This window comes from Patiria miniata, unplaced genomic scaffold (genome assembly GCF_015706575.1).
Source record: "Patiria miniata isolate m_02_andy unplaced genomic scaffold, ASM1570657v1 HiC_scaffold_29, whole genome shotgun sequence".
Taxonomy (NCBI): Eukaryota; Metazoa; Echinodermata; class Asteroidea; order Valvatida; family Asterinidae; genus Patiria; species Patiria miniata.
In genome coordinates, this window is record NW_024037068.1 from 17,969,500 (window position 1) to 17,985,164 (window position 15,665).

The 15,665-nt window shown below is 42.4% G+C and overlaps 1 protein-coding gene across 1 annotated transcript in view; it reads right to left on the bottom strand.

Annotated features, from left to right (window-relative positions):
• Positions 1 to 386: 386 nt before the first annotated feature.
• Positions 387 to 15,665, bottom strand: part of LOC119735234 (protein sel-1 homolog 3-like) — a 41,001-nt gene continuing 25,722 nt past the window's right edge. The window contains exons 11-22 of the mRNA XM_038208940.1: positions 14,933 to 14,994; positions 13,004 to 13,123; positions 11,315 to 11,458; positions 7,480 to 7,542; positions 6,661 to 6,834; positions 5,371 to 5,495; positions 5,019 to 5,102; positions 4,620 to 4,710; positions 3,773 to 3,860; positions 2,895 to 3,001; positions 1,268 to 1,401; positions 387 to 456 (exon numbers count right to left, since the gene is read on the bottom strand). Of these exons, the coding sequence (XP_038064868.1) occupies positions 387 to 456; positions 1,268 to 1,401; positions 2,895 to 3,001; positions 3,773 to 3,860; positions 4,620 to 4,710; positions 5,019 to 5,102; positions 5,371 to 5,495; positions 6,661 to 6,834; positions 7,480 to 7,542; positions 11,315 to 11,458; positions 13,004 to 13,123; positions 14,933 to 14,994 (1,262 nt within the window). The remainder of the gene's footprint in view (positions 457 to 1,267; positions 1,402 to 2,894; positions 3,002 to 3,772; positions 3,861 to 4,619; positions 4,711 to 5,018; positions 5,103 to 5,370; positions 5,496 to 6,660; positions 6,835 to 7,479; positions 7,543 to 11,314; positions 11,459 to 13,003; positions 13,124 to 14,932; positions 14,995 to 15,665) is intronic.

Consider the following 15,665-nt stretch of genomic DNA (forward strand, 5'->3'; position numbering starts at 1 on the left):
GTCCTACTCGCCTGATATGATGAAGACATGTCATGATGCAGTATAGTGTCAGAATACCCAAACCAAAGCACTAGACACCTGACGATGAATACACGGAATAGAAAAGACAAGAAATAAGACAAGTGATGCAAACTGCTCGACTCGATCCAACCAAAATACATACAGTAAACTTCGGCTAAGTCGGCAACATCTAGCCCCTAGACTACGTACTTGTACACGGAGTACATTATTACAACACACTGAAATTATGCTGCACTAGCATCTTGAGCAAGAGATTAGAATAATTGGTTTATATTAAGAACCAATAGATTTATGGAACATATATCATAAAGAATGCCTGTGATATTTTCTTTACCTGGGATGCTAATGTGTGTTTTTCCATAGATTCAAGAGTTGTACTCGAAGCAAAGCCAGGCCACACGGCAGGTAGGAATCTTGTTACCTCCGTCTCGACACCTGCACACAGAAACACAACAAGGGAATGTCAAATTCAAGATTGAAGTTTACTTAAATTTACCGGGGATGTAGTCGAGTCCATCCCAAGTCCATTCAAAAGTAAATCACAAGTCCAGTCACCAGTAACAGTCGGTGAACAAAAACAAAGGAATGCCTTTGTCAAAGCTCCTTTGAATAGCTTGTGACTTTAAAATGGGACTGGTGTCTCCAGGTACCGGCATTATTCAATGCTGGGAAGATAACAGACTCGCTGTGGAGGAGGTGTGGCGATCCCCCCACAGCAGCATATGAGTCTGGCCCAATCACTAAAGACAGAGGGATGGGCACTCTGTTCCTGGTAACACATTTTTAAAAAATTTGCGCAGTGGAACCATGTGGAGAATTGAATCACCACATGTGTTATAGGTCAATACCCCTGGCATGCCTGTACATGCACAAGATATAGGTCATTCACATGGCCAGGGATTGTTTACAACCTGTCTGAGCTCTGGGCGGCACGAGGGGTTGACACAAAGGGATCGGCGGCACTTAGGGGTTGGCCACTAAGATCTCCAATTACTGCACAAAGGCATTGAAGCGCCATCTTGGCTTCTGTCTTTCAACACTCCTTACTCCGGAGTGGCTAGGGTCTGGCCAATGGGAGTCTACAGGCTTGTGATGTATAGTAGGGGTGAGGATTACATGGAAGCTTGGCCTAATTGGCCCATTGAAGAAAAAAAAAATTATGCCCATATTTGGAAAATGTGGAGAATTTTATCACCGCCTCGCTGCTTTGAGGGAAAGGTGCAGGACAGTGCCATGTCTACTTTACCTCCTGTATAGTGTCATAATAAGCTGTGTCTTATCATCTGTATTGTAGACATCACTAGGAACGCGAAGACTCTTCCAGACGGTAGTGTCAATCTGTGTGCCTTCCTCTACAAGATAGGCAAGATTGAACTGTGCCTACAAGACACCAAAAAAAAGGAAACATTAATTTTCAAGAAAACAGGCTCAATGGAACAGTACCGTGCAAGATGGACAACTGAGCCAGTGTATGTGACACTTCCTGTGGCCGTGTTGTGGGGAAGTTTTTGTCTCATTATGGAAGTAAGCAATGAGTTGTGGGGACTATCTGCTGTTCCTACAATGTCTTTGGTCTTTTATAAATAAACATCATGCATTCATCAGGTGTGTAGTACCCACAACTAGGGAACAAGTATTGGTCAGACGCTGGTCATGATCTGATACACCGTGCCCTCTGGAGACGTGCACTCAATAGGAAACAAAAAATTGTATACGTCTCCACAGAGCAATTTCTATAGACGAATACATCTCCACAAGGTTATCACGAAATAGATATATTGATTTTACTCAAAAAGTAGGAATTTCCAAGGTGGGTTGATCCGTCGCAAAAGGAAGAGTTTTAGAAAAGGGATATTATTAAAGTCAGAATTTCAGCCAAGGAAATTAATTCTGATTAAAATAAGAGCATTTTGAAACTTCAATTTCAAACATATATAGGTACATATACAGTCGACTCTCGTTAGTACAAACACTGTTAATACAAAATCTGGTTATAGCAAACACAAAGCCCTGGTTCCGACTGTGCATTTACGTGCACATTGAATGGAACTGATGTTCCTCTTAATACAAAATTCTGATATAACAAACAATTTGGCTAAGTCCGAACGAGTTTGTATTAACGAGAGTCGACTGTATAGCGCTTTTAAGTGATAAAAAGCGCTTTCAATTATTACCCCTGATCATTGGAACAATGAAACATTACAAAGACAATCTCAGCTCCCTGGGGAGTGTACAGCTCAATGTTGGCATTTTTGGCACAAGGCAGCTAAAATCAGGTACCCATTTACTCCTGGGTGGGGAGAAGCAATGAGTGACAAAGTGCCTTGCCCAAGGGCACACGCACCACAACCCAGGCTGGAATCGAACCCACAACCTGCAGAATTACCCACAGACCACGGATTCAATGCTCCAGACCACAAGGCCACTAACATGACTAATTCTCATGTTGCTTGGACCACACACAAGTTGTACACAAGGGGAGTCAGGTTGGCGTAGCGGTACTTTCCTCGCCTTCCACCGCTGTGACCCGGGTTCGAATCCCGCCTGGGCCAATATGTGGATTGGGTTTTCAGTCCCTGCCTGATTCCGTGGGATTTCCTCAGAATATTTCTCTGGGCTTTTCCTCCCACCTCTAAAACTGTAATTTTTTTCTCATTGTCTTCTCTCAGCAGGTTTCTTCAGGCTTTCGGGCTACAGAACCTAGGGCACTTTTGAGGGATCCTTGGTTTTATTACCAGAAAGAAATAAAATAAAATAAAAAAATACAATAGGTTTTGTGGTGACCAAAACGGTAAGTCCAACCTGAGGTCAACCTCCTAATTCTCAAGCATCCCTGATTCCTTGAATCAGACGTTGAAGTCTTATCAACTGACCTGTGGTTCATGTCTCTTGGCAGCCATTGCATAGTACCGCACAGCGCTGCTCTTGTCTTCATCTCCATGGTGTCCATAATAATAGAAATCACCCATCTTCAGCTGGGCTGTAAGACAAAGAAAAACAATTGCTGTCATTATCAGACCCTTGACACATACAGTGGTCTGTGGTATGATGTTGAAACGTTTCTGAGAGTGGATGGCAGAGTTCATATGCCTCTGTAGTGAGGCATCCTAAAATGGGCACGAAAAGGAACATCTTTCCAAAGTATGTTTTTTTGGGTGGGGGGGAGGGGGGGGGGGGGGTTACAAATGCATCTCTTGCCTCCCAACTTCCGCTACCTGTGGATCACTGTTGAGCTTTGAAGGTTTGCATGGTGGGAAAGATACTAAGACGAGATAAGTTTGCGGTAGCACCATGTGAATAAATCTCTTTTGTGAGTATGTGTGGTTCTTAAAAGAACCGGAGGGACTCGAACAGTATGCTCTGCCTGTCGTCAGGAGAATGAGGGATTCCAACGATGATGTGATGTTTGCAGCATTCATCCAAGACCTCACCCTCCAGCCGGACGACATCATGGTCGGCTTTGATGTCGTCTCCCTCTTCACCAGCATTCCCACCTCAGACGCCTACATTTTCCATTTTGCAGCAATGTCCGCTTATGTGTGGAATTGCCGTAGACTATTCCGATATCATCGCTGTACACTCAGAAGGCCCCCTTCAATGGAAAAACCATTGTGCATGCTATTGTACAAAGCAACTTCCCATGGTGGATGATCTGAACAATAGCTAGCACAATGCTTTCGCCATTGAAGGGGGCCGTCATGAGTGCACAGTGATAGCATGCCAATAACAGCCCTTGTACAGAAAGACTCACAGATAACGTGTGGTTGTGTAGCATGGCTGGACAGGTTGTAGTACTTCCAGACACAGTCGGTCCTGACGTAGGCTGAGACTTGACCATCCTGTCAACGTAATGACATGGGAATGTAAAAGGCATGTAGGATCACTCGCATTAATCAAAAAAGTTACCTACCAATTATCATATAGGATTTTAGGCTTTGCATGGTGGAGTATCGGTATCGTTTTGGTTTTCGGAAACACCATGTGGTAATAACTACTGCTTAGAAGATATTTAGTTCTGAGAAGAACTTGTCCTGCTTATCATCAACTTTCGCTAAGTACTTTTTGTTCTGATAAGAACAGTCCTGCTTTAAGTGCTAAAAGAACTTGTCTTTGGTCTCAACATTTCAACTAGCCTGCTCTAGTCAGGAGTCAGGAGACTCCTGCTCTAGTCATCAGCTAGTCGAACCGTTGAGACCAAAAACAAGTTCTTTTAGCACTTAAAGCAGGACTGTTCTTATCAGAACAAAAACTACTTAGCGAAAGTTGATGATAAGCAGGACAAGTTCTTTTCAGAACTAAGTATCTTCTAAGCAGTAGTTATTACCACATGGTGTTTCCGAAAACCAAAACGATACCAAATTATTATCAAAAAGCTTCCTTGGATTAAAGATCGTACTGGTACTAAACACCCTACAAAATCATGTTTTGTGATAACAGATTGTGTATGTTTTTTCATTTTTTTCTAGAAAAGTGTTTTTTCCAACTTTCACTTGGGAGGTTACACACTGAGTATACAGTGTTTAAACGTCGGTGAAGGGCAAAACCTAATTTGATTTATATCACCCCGACGCAAAATTCCATCTTATAAAAGTACTTACATGGTCCTCCTCACAGAGATGTGCTAGGTTGAACTGAGCAACCTCTAGGCCCGTCTCAGCTACCATCATGTAGTACACGATACTCTCACCCCTAGAGGGAACAATGAAGATAATGGGGTTCACACTCACAGTGGACCTTCTACCACGATGTGAATAAGTATCAGCTGAGCTGATTTCATGATCATCTCCTGAATACATTTAGGTTAAAGGGGCGCTGCGTCCTGAAATCCCCGAAAATTTCATGTTTTGGATTGTTTACTTATCCTATTTCAAACATCTGCTTGAAAGGAAACCAACCTAATGTCTTACTGCTCCCAAGAAAAGACGAACAAAACCCGATTGCTTACATCGGACATGAGCCCCACCCTCTACCTTAAGAACTGAATTATTCATTCTTACCACGATCCTTCTAGATACGCGTCCAGGCCTTTGCGTAACGCCATCCCTATCTCTGGATTCTGCTCACACACCAAGCGAGACCAGCTGCAATATAAAAAAAGGACCAAAGTAAAATTTATTTCATTTTCCTGGAGAAGAAAGTGGCAGTTCAAAACAAACAAATGCAAAGAAAAAACAAAAAAAGATTGTGTTTAGTGGTTAAGACTGAGTGATTTTATTCTTTTTGTGTGTTTGAGGGCTTGGTATTCTGATATATGTGAAAATACTCCGGATGCAGGAATGAAGTTAATCAAACAGAATTTAGAATTTTTCCTTTTTTCTTTTGATCAACAATCTAGGTTGTTGGACTCACAAGACTGCTTTATAGCTACTGCGTTCCACACCGGTAGATCCTTGGCTGTAGATCTCAGCTACCACCCCTGCAGAGTCTATGTGTCCACGGTCGGCAGCTTTCTGGAAATACAGCAGGGCCTTGGCCTAAAACAAGAGAAAAAGAAGGAACATTACGAGATACATGCAAATCAATGGCCTTTTGGCCATATACATATATACTAGGTTATGTATGGCATCCCTGTGCCCATTCTGGTTTCTGCCATACAACCTCAACCCCCACCCGGACTACTCCCATGCCCCGCCCCTCTCACTTTGTCTACAGGTTTGCCTGGGTACTGACTAGACTTTAATCCCAGGTTATGCATGGCGTCCCTGTGCCCCATTCTGGTAGATCCCCCCCCCCACCCTCACCACCACCAAACACCCACTCAGACTCCCCTTCACCCAGACCATCCCACTCACACCTCTCACCTCATCTGCAGGTTTGCCTGGGTACTGACCAGACTTGTACATATATCCCAGGTTATGCATGGCGTCCCTGTGCCCCATTCTGGCAGATCCCCCCCCCCCCTCTCCGACCCCCTACCCTACCCCATCCCACCCACACCCATGCCCCCTCTCACCTCATCTGCAGGTTTGCCTGGGTACTGACCAGGCTTGTACATATAACCCAGTTTGTGCATGGCGTCCCTGTGCCCCATTCTGGCAGATCTCCCCCCCCCCCCCACCACCCTATCCCATCTCCACCCACACCCATGCCCCCTCTCACCTCATCTACATGCTTGCCTGGGTACTGACCAGACTTGTACATATATCCCAGGTTGTGCCTGGCGTCCCTGTGCCCCATTCTGGTACATCCCCCCCCCCCCCACCCACACCCACCTACAACCATGCCCCCTCTCACCTCATCTGCAGGTTTGCCTGGGTACTGACCAGACTTGTACATATATCCCAGGTTGTGCATGGCGTTCCTGTGCCCCATTCTGGCAGATCCATCCCCCCACACCCACCCACACCCATGCCCCCTCTCACCTCATCTGCAGGTTTGCCTGGGTACTGACCAGACTTGTACATATATCCCAGGTTGTGCATGGCGTTCCTGTGCCCCATTCCGACAGATATCCCCCACCCTATCCCATCTCCACCCACACCCATGCCCCTCTCACCTCATCTGCAGGCTTGCCTGGGTACTGACCAGACTTGTACATATAACCCAGGTTATGCATGGCGTCCCTGTGCCCCATTCTGGCAGATACCCAAACCCATCTCCACCCTACCCCATCCCACCCACACCCATGCCCCCTCTCACCTCATCTGCAGGTTTGCCTGGGTACTGACCAGACTTGTACATATATCCCAGGTTGTGCATTGCGTCCCTGTGCCCCATTCTGGCCGCGATGTCAAAGTACTTAGCGGCTGCTTTCATGTCTCGCTGGAAATTGATGGCGTACCAACCGAGTGCCGTGTAGGCCGGTGCATGGCCCTAAGGAAACAGAATAAGAACGAGAATGTGGGAGCTGTACAGACTAATAATCCAATGACCATGACTGTATGTACTGACTGAAGTGCTTCCATTCTCCTCGCATGACCTACCCATTCTTATGATTTTGGTTGTTGTTTTCCTGACATAGGTATCAGCCAAACACAAGTCCAAGAGCCACGCAAAGCATGGGCTACAAGCAGGGTTCGAAATTAGCGGTAGCCCACTAGCCAAATGCTAGTCAAAACAGCGGCGGGCTAGTCAAACTATTCCTTAAGTAGCCCGGCTGGCAAGTCAAAAATTATTGGGCTACGGCAAAGATGAAAGGTCAGGAAGAAGAAAAATCATTAAATTCAGAAAGCAAACCTCATCAATTCGTGTCTAAGTTTATCAACTGTTTTAAAGGGATAAACTAGATCTGTTTTTTAAAAACACTGACAAAATTGCCTCAGAATTGAGCTTGAAAATACAGCATTTTGTATTTGAGCTATAAAAAAATGCGGGCCAGTGAAAATGCCTGCGGGCTAGTTAAGAGTGTGTTTCAGGAGCCCGGCTGGCTTGTTAACAAAAAAGTTAAGGTCAAATCCTGCTTCATGATTAACCAAAAAAGTCACACATGACAACCGTCATTTTTTATCTACTTATTACCAATTCTGCAGATTTGTTCAGATGTTCCAGAGCCTTCTCAACATTTTTCTCTGTTCCTTGTCCCTGTGAAGAAAGAGAATAATAAAAAAAATTGTAAATTATTTTTTTTACAGACTGAAGCAACAAAAAAAACCAAGAATACATCAAAGAGAGATTTACAAATCCATGTGTGTAATATCTCTCCCAATTAACAAGATGCATATTTGATAAAATAAATGAATAAATAAATAACCCATCACCAAGGGATGGGAAGAATTCTTGGATCTGTACACATTTACTGCCGTACTACGTGTTCTAGCCGCGTACATCGTACCCACGTGCACATATGTGTTGCGATCAAGCTAAATGCGTCGTTTGTCGGCCCTCATCAAATGTTGTTGTTTTACATTTTTGAATAGAGCTATCTTTCAATTTGTATTTGGTGAAAACCCCATGTGACCTTCCGTTCAAGAGATATGGGACTTAGAACACAGGCAGATCAGAAAGAAGAAAACAGAGAATTCAACAATTCAAAACTGAAGTGTTTAGTAACTTTTTCAGTGCCAAAGTCGTACATGTTCGAAATCGCCAACCTCGTACATGTACGAGGTAATGTTCGTACTTAAAATCCCCAAACCTCATACATGTATGAGGTAGAGTAAGCATGTTATCACAAGGGGGCGCTCTCGCTCTTTCTAATAATATCATTTTCATTCAGATACGACCTGTATTTATTTGTTTCATTCGAGTTCTTGCGAGAGGGCGCAGCACTGACACTCGTATTTTCTGCAAAAAGTGCAGAATTCCCCTGTGTGCAGGACAGTGTTTCAGGGTGTATCACTATGTACGTGACTACTTTTGACTTTCCAATATATCAAGGATATACCAGAGAGCAACAACAACAAATTTAGTGAGTAAAACTTATTTACTTTTTTTTAAAGAATTTTGAACAATTAACAAAAACGCTTGAAGTTGGGCACTTAAACTTAAACTTTTCAAATTTTGCAGGCACTGAAAGAGTTAACTACTTTATCATGAGTTGACATGAAAGAGGACATATGCAGCCTCCTGATTTTACAAAAAAGTCAATTTTGAAATTTCCACCCCTACTGACCTATTTTGGGCTTTATCTAAAAATCATTGCTGACAAACGACTCATTTAGCTTGATCGCATCACATAATGTCAGACTTTAAAAGCATGCATGTCAAGCACCGATCACGACTGTGATTGGTCAACACAATATGGAATGGTGTCTTCCCGTAAGTTGTAACGCCGTTGACTTTTTGTCCCGATACAAATGACAGACAGCGCCCTCTGTGGTTTTGCATGCACCCCATTACAAGGAAATGTTCTTTGAACATGTTGAAAAAAAGCATTTCTACACTACATGTATGGCTACAACAGGCATGTACTTCAATGCATGAGAAAATGTGATTGCCAAGTAAGGCCAAAAAAAAAGTCGCCTTAGCCATGCGCGTCGGCAAAATGAAAAAAATAAATTTTCAATAAAAGATGATGTCTCAAAACCGCCAAACTCACTGGTTTGACTGGAATCCTGCTGCTGCACAGTTTTAACGTATTTTTGGATGGGGTTATGATTGAGAATAAGCTTTATGTGGCCTCTCTGGACTCCCATATATTTGCACTAAGTTTAGTCGGGCACCATTTGCAGTAATCAGCCGACATTTGAAGCAAAAAAAAAGGTAAAAAAAACCCAAAAAAAAGCCGCGTCGCCGCACCACTTTTTGGGCAAGCTCCACACCAGAAACCGGAGACTTTTTTGGGGGGGCCTAATGTTCATGCATTTGTTTTTTCATTATAAAGAGACCTGACATTGCTCATTGGCTGATAAGATCTTTTAGGCTTAGACCAGACATTAACCAAAGAATTTTGGCTCAAACATGTCAAAGTGCCTCAAAACTGCATGGTGATTACAAGCGACTCAAAAACTCAACACTCAGACTCAAATATGGTGACTCAGCTACATCACTGCCTTCAAAAACAGACAAGCCCCTCCACAATACCCAGACATGCAACTTGAAAGTATAGGGAAAAAACGAGAAATTTCAAGCTTTGCCAGACTTTCTACATTGTTTTCCAATATTTAACGGCGTAAGTGTGAAGTGAAAAACGAGAAAATCAGCTGATCTGAGGAAAAGCTGGCATGCCTGATTACCCTGAGTAAGACAATGCCGTAGTCGTACAGAGCAACCGGATTCCGGGGCATTTCTTTGACCGACTTTTCGTAATATTTGACGGCGGTTTTCATGTCTCGTTTGACGCCTTCCGAGCCCCAAAACTTCAGTCGGGCTATTGAAGCCTGACGCGAGAGCATTCATAAAATCAATCAGGAAAAAACAGCAAACAGAAATCATAAGTTGACAGGATCATCATGATAGGTTTGAAACAAATCTTGAATTGAAATTGGTGGTGAATCTTCTCAGCAATGCATGGAACAGAAACAAACAGGACCCAGGTTCTTGGATCTCTTTGAGGAAGAAAATATTTCTAAGCTTATTTTGTTGATTAGCCAAAAAATCTGCTGTGATCAACGGCAAGCCTTTCTGGGTTAAGCAATTTTATATATTAAAGGGGCACTAGGTCGTGAAATCCCCCAAAATTTCATGTTTTGGATCGTTTACTTATCCTACTTCAAACATCTGGTTCAAAGGAAACCAACCTAATGTCTTTCCCAAGAAAAGATGAAAAAACCTTGTTTGTTTACTTCGGACACGACGGAGTACGAATAGGTTTTCCCTGTTGTTTAGTCAATGTACGTTATACATGTTGTGTGTGTCTATACTAGGACCGTGCGTGCGAACAGCGGTGACCAATCACCAATGCACAAAATATTGGTTTCTTACACGTCCGCAAAAGGCGAACACTTTACGGATGAAATCACAACTAGCATCAAAACAGCTCAATTTTTCGGGGTCGCAATAGTGGACCCCGAAATTCGTTCTCGCACGCATAATACAGGAATAACAATAAAACGCGCAGTTTTATGTTGATATCCTACCTTTAAGTGTTCTTTCAGATTAACATCATTTCGTTCAAAGCGCATTTTGTAGCCCAATTGGGCTGTTCTAGGACGCAGTTTCCCTTTAAAGGGAATATACATCATTTGCTTTTGCTGTAATTTTCAGAAATGGATGGAATTGGGGGGTTGGAAATATATAGCAAATATAGTTACACTGACTTTTTTGAGGTTTTGGGTTCGAAAATGCTATAAAAACCAAGAAAAACGATCATTTTCCTGTAGTCTGGTTCCCTGACTCCATATAAGAAGAAACAGAGCAGTTTAAATACATTTGGGAATTGTAAGGTCAGGGAACCAGTCTAGCTGGCTTGTACCCGTTCATAGGTGTGTAATCGATTGCAAACAAGTGCGATGGTCAATTGGGGCCAGTATTTGAAAAAAAAGCCAGTTTTTTCCAACGCTGATCGGCCGATCAGCGTTGGAAATTGATACAAAAATAGCACTTTTCTTGAAAATGACAGTATACCAGGTGCCATGATTGTACAGGATGCTTTACACTGTCATTCACTAACAGTCCAGCAAGGTATTTCAAAATGATTTGGTAGTTTTATTTTTTGATGTTTGCAAATGTTGTATTTTCCCTTTAAGCAAATTTATAAAATCACTTTAAGCCCTTCAATGCACCATGATTACAACATGAGCAGCATCCATTGCTGTAAAGATTTACCATTATCAAGACTTTAGCCGCATCTGAATTACTTGGCTGTGGCCGACTGTTACACATGTCTATGTGAAGTGGCTTCAGCTGCTGCCATAGGCTCATGTGTAATTGCCATAGTCTTAGCCGTAGCCTTGTAATTCAAATGTAGCCTTACCTGTAGATGAATGATCCCATAGTCATACTGCACAACCTCATCCAATGGATTCTCCATTAAATACAATCGGTAAAGGTCAACGGCCTGCTGGACGTCCCGGTCTATGCCCCTCTGCCCCCAGAATAGTATGCGGGCCATATCAAGCTACAGGGGGAGGGAGAATGGAGAATGGAACAGCGGGTGAAAGGAGGGGCGGAGTCAAATGGAACCACAACCAGAATAAAGAAGGTGTGAGCCCGTGGATCCAAAGAAACTGGACATAGCAAGGAATGACTGTTTCTATGGTATGGGGTCCTAGGAATACAAAGCATGGGCCTGGGATATTGGAGGGTTGTGGTCTTTGGGAAGGACTATTTCTATGGGGCATGGGGACCTAGGAAAACAAAGCATGGTCCTGGGATATTGGAGGAGTGTGGTATATAGGAAGGACTATTTCTATGGGGTATGGGGACCTAGGAATACAAAGCATGGTCCTGGGATATTGGAGGAGTGTGGTATATAAGGACTATTTCTATGGGGTATGGGGACCTAGGAATACAAAGCATGGCCCTTGGATATTGGAGGAGTGTGGTATATAAGGACTATTTCTATGGGGTATGGGGACCTAGGAAAACAAAGCATGGTCCTGGGATATTGGAGGAGTGTGGTATATAAGGACTATTTCTATGGGGTATGGGGACCTAGGAATACAAAGCATGGCCCTTGGATATTGGAGGGGTGTGGTATATAGGAAGGACTATTTCTACGGGGTATGGGGACCTAGGAATACAAAGCATGGTCCTGGGATATTGGAGAGGTGAGGCCTTTAGGAAGGACAATTTCTATGGGGTATGGGGACCTAGGAATACAAGCATGGGCCTGGGATATTGGGAGGAGTGTGGTATATATAGGAAGGACTATTTCTATAGGGTATGATGACCTAGGAATACAAAGCATGGTCCTGGGATATTGGAGGAGTGTGGTATATAGGAATGACTATTTCTATGGGGTATGGGGACCTAGGAATACAAAGTATGGTCCTGGGTATTGGAAGGATGTGATATATAGGAAGGACTATTTCTATGGGGTATGGGGACCTAGGAATACAAAGCATGGTCCTGGGTATTGGAAGGATGTGATATATAGGAAAGACTATTTCTATGGGGTGTGGGGCACAGAGGAGTACAAAGCATGGTCCTGAGATAATGAAGGGTCATAGTCTTGGAAAAACTTCTTCTTTGGGATATTGGATCCCATGTTATAAATATAATTGGCTTAAAGAAATTAAATGTCATCTCAGGTTTGTGACACTTTCTGAGATTCGAAGAAATGTTTTTTACAATTGTTTGGAAATCTGGTTTTACAAACATCTGTCACTTTTAAGGATTTACATAATTGAAGTCCAGACAATTATATTTTCCAATAACTATTGTTGAGGCATTCTGATTTGCTTTGATATGGTCATAGGTGAATAGCGCTAAAACAATCCAGTCTATACAGAAAAGAAATTCTTGGATGAAATATTTTTAGGCTCTTTTAAAAGGAAAAGGAAAGGATTGAATTAGGAACAGTATATAAAGTTCCACAAGGACAAAGGGTTCATTTGTGGCAAAATTGTAAAAGTTTACTTGTAACTTGGGAAAAAAAATGTGGCCTATAAAAGATTGTTATGGACATGACGTTCATGAAGTCTAGCACCTAGACACCAACCTGTGCCTGTGCTATGCCTTTGGTTGCTTGGTACTTCAACCACAGGAAGTGGTCGCCACCCTCTCCTTTGTGCACCTGTAGTGAGTCGGTGTCTGTCAACCTCACATACTCCGTCAAAACCTACACGCCAAAAAATGTGTAAAATCTATCAAATTAAACGTGAAGAGTTTAATTCCGAAACGCGATACATGCCAGTTTGCTCCCTTTTAGCAACCTCGTGCCCCGTGGGTACGATCTTGCAGCGCCATGTTGTTTCCCATCATGCCTTGCGCGATCGTAACCCCTGGAATTGTGTAATTTAAATGTGCCAAAATACGGTACATTATAATTAGGGCTGCAGTTTATCCGTTTTACGTGCCGACGCCATCTTTAGAATGTTAAAAGTTGTGATTTTGAAGAATTTCAAACACAACGTTTGGACATTGTGTTATTTAGCAAAGTTTGCATTAAATGTACGTACCCCTTTCGTGCCTTTACAACCACAGATACAGGGTTTTTTTAGCGAAAAACGCGGCTGACATAATCCATATCGTACAGGCATCGCGACTTTTGAATAATAATTTTTTTTCGTACATGACGTTAATACGTGCACGCGAGCGCGAGCGCATAATGGGCGCGCCCGGTGTGCAATCTTCGAAATGCCCGTGCAATACGCTGTGAATTGCCATTCAGCGTCATTTACGTCATCATCACAGCCAGGGGTTAGTGTAAGGAACGAGCACGCGCCCCTGGAGTCGAGGCTGCCCTTTTAGAATCCTGCTCTCTCCTGGCTGCCCAAAATTCTTAAACACAACTTAAGAATACAATAATTGAAAAATGAAGTTTAGAATCGGGTGTTATACTGTTTTTAATCATTCAAGTTTTCAGCTGTACAAATGTTCACTGTTTTCAAATGGACATGTCGCGTTTTGGAAATAAAGTTCGTCTGAAGCAACAGAAGTGCTTAAAATCTAAAGAAGGATGCTGAACAACTAACCTGATGAAGTTTCAGCTCAGCGGATGCTGTATATTCCAAGGAAACAACACTCTAGGATCTCGATTTCAACTCAAAAGTTACCGAGTCGGGGTATTGAATCGCACCCAGATTCAGCGTTCTCATTCAGCCGATTGCAGCTAACGCGATGTCGCGCACTGAACCAACATATTATAGCACTGCGCTCGCGTGTGCGTCATGTCAATGCTTGCGCGCTTTGCCGAATTAAAAGTGAACTACTTACGGAAATTTCCAACGATGCATCTTTTGACGCATCATTTGAAATGGCCTTCTTTCATTGTTTTCTTGAAAATGACAGCTTACCAGAACGAATTATTTCACAGCGAATTAAACCGAGTATGCTTTTCAACAATAATTTCGTCAGTGACTTTTTGGATAGCTGCAAATGATGGACTGTAGCTTTAAAGGGAAAATACAACATTTGCAAACATCAAAAAATAAAACTACCAAATCATTTTGAAACACCTTGCTGGACTGTTAGTGAATGACAGTGTAAAGCATCCTGTAAAATCATGGCACCTGGTATACTGTCATTTTCAAGAAAAGTGGTATTTTTGAATCAATTTCCAACGTTGGTCGACCGACCAGCGTTGGAAAAAACTGGCTTTTTTTCAAATACTGGCCCCAATTGACCATCGCACTTGTTTGCAATCGATTACACACCTATGAACGGGTACAAGCCAGCTAGACTGGTTCCCTGACCTTACAATTCCCCAATATATGTAAACTGCTCTGTTTATTCTTAAATGGAGTCAGGGAACCAGACTACAGGAAATTGATTGTTTTTCTTGGTTTTTATAGCATTTTCAAACCCAAAACCTCAAAAAAGTCAGTGTAACTATATTTGCTATATATTTCCAACCCCCCAATTCCATCCATTTCTGAAAATTACAGCAAAAGCAAATGATGTATATTCCCTTTAAGCAACTACTTACCCCATCAGCATCATGTCTCTCTCGATCTTTAACTGTCAAATCTGCCAACCTCTTCAAGTAATCTGATAAAAAAAACAGACCAAAAATGAACACATGAACAAAGCACGCTCACAGAAAAAAGCCCCACTTCATGGAACGACTAGGCAGAAATACTGCGCTAGGCAATTATGTGTCAAGCTGAAATCAGCAGGATACCAGTCACAAGCAATGTAAATCCCGTGACAGCTTGGCTGGTAACCTATTTCCTCTAAGCAAACCTTTTCTGTGCTGAGTAGATTTCTTTGTTCACCAACTTCATCAAATCTTGTCCATTTTGAAAATACAGTTTTTTTCCTTAAAGATAATGTACAACATTTACTTTTACTGCAATTTTCAGAAATTAATGGATTTGGAGGATTAGTATGTTATAGCAAATATTGTTAAAATGACTTGTTTCACGATTTGAGCTTGTAGATGCTGGAAAAACCAAGAAAACCAATCATGTTCTTGCAGTCTGGTCCCCTGACCCCACTTAAGATAAAACGGAGCAATTTATAGACTTTGGGGAATTGTAAGGTCAGAGAATCAGTCTAGCAGGCTTGTACCCCTTCACAGGTGTGTAACCAATTGCAAAGAAAACGCGGAATAACTAATTATGAAAACATTAGGAGCAGTTTTTGAAAAAAGCCAGTTTTTTTCAATGCTGGTCGGCCGACCAGCGTTGGAAAAATCCCATTTTTCTTGAAAATGACAG